Source organism: Mugil cephalus, chromosome 12, assembly GCF_022458985.1.
Source record: "Mugil cephalus isolate CIBA_MC_2020 chromosome 12, CIBA_Mcephalus_1.1, whole genome shotgun sequence".
Classification (NCBI taxonomy): domain Eukaryota; kingdom Metazoa; phylum Chordata; class Actinopteri; order Mugiliformes; family Mugilidae; genus Mugil; species Mugil cephalus.
This window is the reverse complement of record NC_061781.1, coordinates 21,710,000-21,716,647: the sequence shown is the minus strand read 5'-3', so window position 1 is coordinate 21,716,647 and position 6,648 is coordinate 21,710,000. Positions and strand designations below refer to the sequence as shown.

Sequence of the window (6,648 nt, the reverse complement as noted above, 5' to 3'; positions counted from 1 at the left end):
AGTGGCCGTAACCATGGAGACTTCCGCTAGCTGTGACGTCACACTAGACCTTGTTGTTTAGTCCAGTTCTGGGTTCAGTTCTCTCTCTCCATAAAGATGTTTTCTGTTCATTCGTGTAAAAAAAGTAATAAAAAACACTCCGTTATAGTCGCTCAATACAACCAAAGCTTGAACTCAAAGCAAGAAAATAAGCAAATATTCAGGAAAAACGGCAGAAAAACTCTGAAAATCAACAAAATCCTAATTATTCTTATTTTTCCCAGTTATTTTGCATGACGAACAATCTAAAATACTGAAGCTAAAACTTAACAAAGAGGCAAATCTACACTTAGAAAAGGCCACTAATTAATTCTAGGGTTTTCTGAATGTTTTTTTTTTTTCCAGAATGAGACCAGAAGTTAATTGCTCACTGTCAGATCAGATGTATTAAACACCAAAACGTTTCTGTTGTTTAGCCCAGCCCACTGACTAAAATGTCAAAATAATAGGAACACGTGTCAGTACAGTATAGAACAGTTCAACAGTGATACAGACTAAAGCCTCCAAAATGAAAATACACTTTTCTCAGTTATTTTAAACTAATTCTGAATACCATTTTAAGTTTTTTTCTTTCTCTCTGTAAACCACGTTGTGTGTTTAGTGTTGCCATTAGAGACTAACTACATTTGCTTTTTTACTCTGCATTGTGTATTTATTTGCAGCACTGAACGCTGCATTAAACATGACCAAAGAGTCCTGGAATAAAATACAAGCAAAACAACTTTAAAGTTGATCTGTTTAATAAAGTCATACAGTACATTTTACAGAAATTAACATACAAAAATGGATTTGTCCTTTTGAATAGCTAAAGATTGTATATTAAGCATATTACAAAAACACATTTTTATTTGCCTTTGGATGAGGCGGATAAATAAAACTCCATCTTTCCCTGAAAACAACTTTAATTTGACGTAGAACAGCTGCGTCCATTAAAGGTTTCAGTTGAAACTGTCTTGTACATTCACGAGAGTAAGATCATGTAAACATCAATGATAATTAGTGTGGAGTGCTTGGTTTAAAAAAAAAAAAAAAGATGAGATATTAAGGTTTGAACTTGAGCGCGAACTCCTCCAGCGCAGCCAGAAGCTTCTCCTCGTCCTGCGACGTGGACTTGGAGAAGGCGAGCGGCAGGTGCGTGGCCACAGCTTGGCGATCTGGAGGGAGTTTAGCGGGAAATTGTATGAGATGACGTGAGTTAAGTATTCAGCAGCTTTTACGTTGTGAAAATAAACAGTTCCTGACCTTGGAAGAAGAGTCCGCTCGGCAGTTTGGCGGCGGCCGGGGACACGGCGAGCCACACGGCGGTGTCCGCCCCCATGGCCTCCGTCCTCAGCTTGTCCTTCATCTTAGCGTGGAAGGACGGCATGGACGTCTGGACGGCTGCAGAGAGAAAACATAACGTATCTATTCAGACGCTTCCTCTAGCTCTTATTCAAAGTGTGGCTGAACACGGGGAAGTTGTGCTTTTGTCTGGAAAGACCTTCGTGACATCTCAAGGGTGTAACTAACTTTGTTTTTACCTCCAAACAACTATTTTTTCCTGGTCTCCCTGGTAACGATGTACGGATCGATACTTCAGATACCAGGTCTTTATGCTCCAAAATCGATTCTCAACTCGAAATATCGATAATTTCGATACTTCAGTCACTGGAGGTAATGTAGCAACACAGTGGAAAGTAGCTTAACTATTGAGTTGTGGCAACACAACAAACCTTGTGAAACACCTCAAGTTAAACCACAACACAGGATATGAGGCATTTGTGATGAGCACAGAAAAGCCACAATTAAGAGGAAAGGTTTCACTTTATAGTAGTTCTTAATAGTTAAACAATCATTTATTTTAATTATCTTATCATTTGTTTGAAACAACATTTTCACATGTTTTGTATGATTGTGTCTCTGGTTTTTCTGTTGTTGTATTAGCTCAACTATATATTAAATGAGGCCACAACCTCAACATACAGCAGAGTTTAAAATAAATAAATAACTTTCTCTGATGTCTTGTATTCTTTATGAAGCTATGGTTAGAAACACACTACTTTTTTAAGGTTTACCAGACACATAAGTGTGTATTTACACAAAGTATCGGATTGGTATCGCTGATACCAGCCTATATTTTACTCAGTATCGTCGTCATTACCGTAATGGCAGCTTTTTTTTTCCAGAAAGAATAACTTCACAGTGTTCAGCCACACTTTGAAGTTTGTCCATCTGTGAGTTACGTAATTCAAATATCGGAATTTTTTTTTTTTTTTATTCCACGGGCAGATGTTAGTTCTTAAAGGGTTAATGAAAATCAATCCACACAAAACTACATAGACCAAACAACAAATCTGAAGATTTACCTTGAATCTGTGCAAACTTATAGCGGGAATTCTTTATCATTTCACAGTTTCATATGTTAAATTAAACTTAGTTTATAATTTAGTCAGTGGCTTTAAATCTGAAACACTTGTTCACCTGGTGTGTCGGCCCAGCCAGGATGCATGGACGAGAAGTGGATCTCTTTGTGCTGAGCGGCCCATCTTTCTGTCAGAATCACCTGCTGCCTCTGTCGCACACAGAAAAGCTCAAATCAGTGAACACGGACAGCGAGTTTCAGTCTGGACCTAAGTTTGAAATTGCTATAAATCAACCTATTTTTACTTTATTCTGTGCGTAGGCCATGGTGCCGTCAAACGTCCCCTTCTCGAACTGGAGGTCGTCCACGTTCAGCTTCTGCGTGAGCATCCCGCCCGACGACACGGTGACCTGAGGCAAAATCAAAAAGAAAAAGAAAGACATCGCTACAGAGTGAGTACGTCTGTTCACGCAGAAACCTGGCTGTGTTTGTGCATCGTTAAGTACAACCCACCACTCTCGGGTCTTCAGCCTTATTCAGTGCAGGTATGAGGGCAGTGGTGAGGATGTAGGTACCTGGAAATAAAGGCATGCAAAGATGTAAGATCAGCAGCACCAACCTGCTGCTACTGAGAAACTAGTGGTTTCTGCCTCCTGAACAAATGTTCAGCCATTTAAATTTGATAAGTATTTGATGTTATATTTGCTGCTTTATTAAATCTTTACAGCACTGTCCATCAAAAGCTAAAAGATTCCTGCAGGTGAATTTATAAGCTGTTGCAAAATGATATGTATCTGTAGCTTAAATTCAAAAAGGTGCTGCATTAAACCTGGAACCAAAGCCTAAACTGGTATATGGAACTAGCATTCAAAATACTTTTTCTTACCGAGTGTATTCGTGGCGAAGTTCTTCTCCAATCCCTCCTCGGTCAACTCTCTCTGGTTGACCATACAGCCTGCGTTATTGATCTGTAGGGGAATGTGACACGATAAACGCTTAAAACGACGGCACAGCACATCACAGCGAGATGAGACGCCAACGCGTCCGCAGTCGCCTTCCTACCAGCACGTGAACCGCGTTGTTCTGCGAGAAGCTCTGCGCGAACTCCCACACCTGCCTCGCGCTCGACATGTCGACGATGTGGACGTGAACGTCCTGTGAATGAAGAGGAAAACAGGACTGATTCAATAGAAGGTGAAAAACAAACAAACGGGGGCTTGTTAAGAGTCGAGTTTCTGTCTTCCCGTGCGCCAAATGATGGATTTTTATTAAATGCTATTTTTGTCGAGAGCCAGACCGCTAGTTGTTTTTCAGTAACTTTCCATTCCATTCAGAAAAATCAGCTTAAAACATTTAATAAGGTTGAAAAGAATGTAAATTCCTTCCAGACAGACATAAAATAAATACCTGATTTTTACTCCGCTCCATAATTTCATCCTTGGCTGCGTCTGCTCGGCCTTTGTTCCGACAAACCATGTGAACGGTTCCACCTGCACAATCAGAATTTAAAGTCGTCAGCAGCAGAAGGCAACAGGAGCCTCTTTAAATAGACATCACTGGACCGAATGTTTTTCTATGGCTGTGTCACCACTAGAAAGAGACCTTTACAAATCAAGTTTATACGCAGAAGAGTGAGCATAAAAGCGTTATCGTCCTTCTTGTTACAGACTTCCTTTGTGCCGTATTTGCAGCCTTCACATTCCCACATGGTTTTGCAGCCAGGCATAATTGCACAGTGAACGAGAGGCTAAACTAAAATGCCCACGGTGTCATTATTCTGCAGACATTCCTCCGTGCAATCAAAACCTGGTGCATAATGATAAGTTAAAGAGCTTATTTCTTCTTCTGATTACTCTGATGTCGTAAACCGCAGTTCGAAGAGTTTTTAATGAAGAATATGCAAACCAGTGGAAACCGTATCACATAAATATAAATACGTAATGAAATGAATTCAACATGAAGGAAATTAAATAGGCATGAGACTAAAAAAAACACATGTAGTAGCTGCCATAAGATTTTGTTCAAAGACGTTATGTTGAAGTGGTCTAATTATATCTTTGACATGTCTAAAAAAAGAATTAACAGTAAAAAAAAAATGAACTTTTGCAGGATCTTGACAAACAGAATTCGTGACTGCTAGACACCACAATGTAATACAAATATTTTTCAAGAATTTGCAAATGTTTCTTTGTTGTTTCTTTCTTTCTGTAGTTCTGTGTGAATTCATTCTGTTGCTTAATGTTGCAGCCAAATCAAATCAAATTGAACTTTATTTATAAAGCACTTTCCCTACAAAAAAATGCAAAATGCTTCGCACAGATAAAAACAAAACATTACAACAAGAAACAAAAATGTATGTATGTAATATACACACACTAAAAGTTGTTTAAAAGCTTAAAAAAAGAAATTCATTTTCTAAAAAGTAAATCACAATCTGTGATTTAAAAAAGCTGGTTGAGAAGTGTGCCAAATCAAGACAACAAGGTCGCTTCTTAATACCTGCTGTCCTCCTCCAGACATAAATGGGGCTTAAACGTCCCAGAATCTAAAGGTCTCGCACAATACACCTGTAACACAAACATACTGATGCCACCAGGCCTCCTGTCTTCACTGCGTAAACATGTTTCAATAAGAACCTTCTCCTGTCTGTCAGGGTTCTCACCTCTGTTTGCGATCTCCTGCGCTGTCGCTTTCCCTATCCCGCTGTTGGCTCCTGTTATCATGAAGGACCTCCCGCTCAGGTTTACGTCCAGGTCGGCCGGAGCAAAATGCTTCGCTGCAGCTTCGTAGCCGCTCCTGGTGAGATTAGAGAGCAGTGCAGTGTGTGTACACATCACAAACTCTGGCACCGCACGCATTGATTTAACACACAAGGAGCCCTTTGCTTCCTTTTCTCTGCTCCAGACAACTGAAAGAGTTAGGCAACTAACTAACAGAAGGTTACTCAATTATTTTACGAACCAGCGCGCTGTTCTAGCTGAAACAAGATGTTTGTGTGGACCTCATTAGGCCGTGGGATATTATAACGTTTATTTGTTTATTCGAATAAATTCATTTTTGAGCTGTTTACAGTTAAATTATAACACGTGCTTCTGTTACTGTGCATGTGCAGCCACTGTTTTCATTCATTAAACACTAAATTCATTCATTAAATACTAACATACTCAAATTCTACTTTTAAACTAAGCTGTAATTAAAGACGTCTTCATTCTGTAGATCACCTGCTGGACACACAAGCGTTGAGGCACATGTCTAACGCTGCTTATTCACCAGGATCAAAGCTTATTTTAACTCCTTATCAGTGCAGTCACACTGCTTTTTGTCAGAGAACTGAGTTTTTCGTCCTGGTGAGTTGTTTATTTGCTGAGTATCATTTTAGTTTTTAAATCTCACCAACAGTGTTAATGTAGAGCACATTTTGTTTTTAAAATTCACGTTGTTTTTGTTTTTTAATATGTGAGCCTAAAAGATTTCAATCTTTATGAAGAGACTGTTACAAGTAAACTTTCCTCTTCTAATAGCCGGAAAAATGTAGTCATGTTATCATATTTGTCGGATGAGTCAAAACAGCTTATGTTTAGAAATGACTGTGCAGAGAAGTTATTTTCTTCTTCGTTCACCTTTGCATCAGTGAAGATCCAGTTTTATGATCTAAAATGTTAATTTAATATCTCTGCATGTACAGAATCAAAGCAGACAGCATTTATTTAGCAGCTGCTTCTCAGAAGTGTTTAGATGTTTGTCAGTGTGACATCCTGAGCTCTGGGTTGTTGAAAGAAACACTATTGTGTAACAACTGCTATTTAACCGTGCCCATACAATATCTATATTGTTTGGCCTTAAGTGCTCCTCTGAAAGCAGTTCTAAAAGTGAATGATCCATTGTATAAGGAGGATTGGGTAAATGTTGCGCAAACCATGAAAGCTACAAGACGCATGGTTGCTTTACACTGAAGGCTTAAAGAGGAAAGTGAAATGTTTACTTACTTTGTGTACTCCTGGAGTCCTTTCACAAACCACACGGCGTTCCTGTAGATGGACATTTCTGACACATATAAGCAGCAGATCGGTCTGTCTACAATGTGTGTTGTTTCGTAAAGCGTGACAGACTGAACACTGTCCAATACGCTTGTTTTGTAAGAATGACTGGAGCTTGTTATGTAGTAACAGAATGGGCGGGGAGTCACGTGTGTGGCTACCGGAAGTAAAAACAGAAAAAAAATAACTTTATAGCGCCCCTAGCGGACACTCTCAAATATAGGCGATGAA

The 6,648-nt window shown here is 39.2% G+C and overlaps 1 protein-coding gene across 1 annotated transcript; it reads right to left on the bottom strand.

Moving 5' to 3' along the window:
* Positions 1-761: 761 nt before the first annotated feature.
* On the bottom strand, positions 762-6,543 carry dhrs12 (dehydrogenase/reductase (SDR family) member 12). The gene is made up of 10 exons (XM_047600695.1): positions 6,367-6,543; positions 5,043-5,176; positions 3,788-3,870; positions 3,443-3,535; positions 3,267-3,348; positions 2,894-2,955; positions 2,686-2,790; positions 2,500-2,590; positions 1,282-1,419; positions 762-1,193 (listed from the first exon to the last, which is right to left on the bottom strand). Exons 1-10 carry the CDS (start codon positions 6,420-6,422, stop codon positions 1,081-1,083), a joined length of 957 nt encoding a protein of 318 aa, XP_047456651.1. The 5' UTR covers positions 6,423-6,543; the 3' UTR covers positions 762-1,080.
* Positions 6,544-6,648: the final 105 nt, after the last annotated feature.

What these genes read in the sequence shown, in the direction of transcription:
- dhrs12 (XM_047600695.1), bottom strand. Translation starts at nt 6,422, where the DNA reads ATGTCCATCTACAGGAACGCCGTGTGGTTTGTGAAAGGACTCCAGGAG. An exon ending in GCAGGAGATCGCAAACAGAG is followed by an intron (nt 3,871 to 5,042) that starts GTGAGAACCCTG and finishes CTGATTGTGCAG; the next exon opens with GTGGAACCGTTCACATGGTT. An exon ending in TGGAGCGGAGTAAAAATCAG is followed by an intron (nt 3,536 to 3,787) that starts GTATTTATTTTA and finishes CTTCATTCACAG; the next exon opens with GACGTTCACGTCCACATCGT.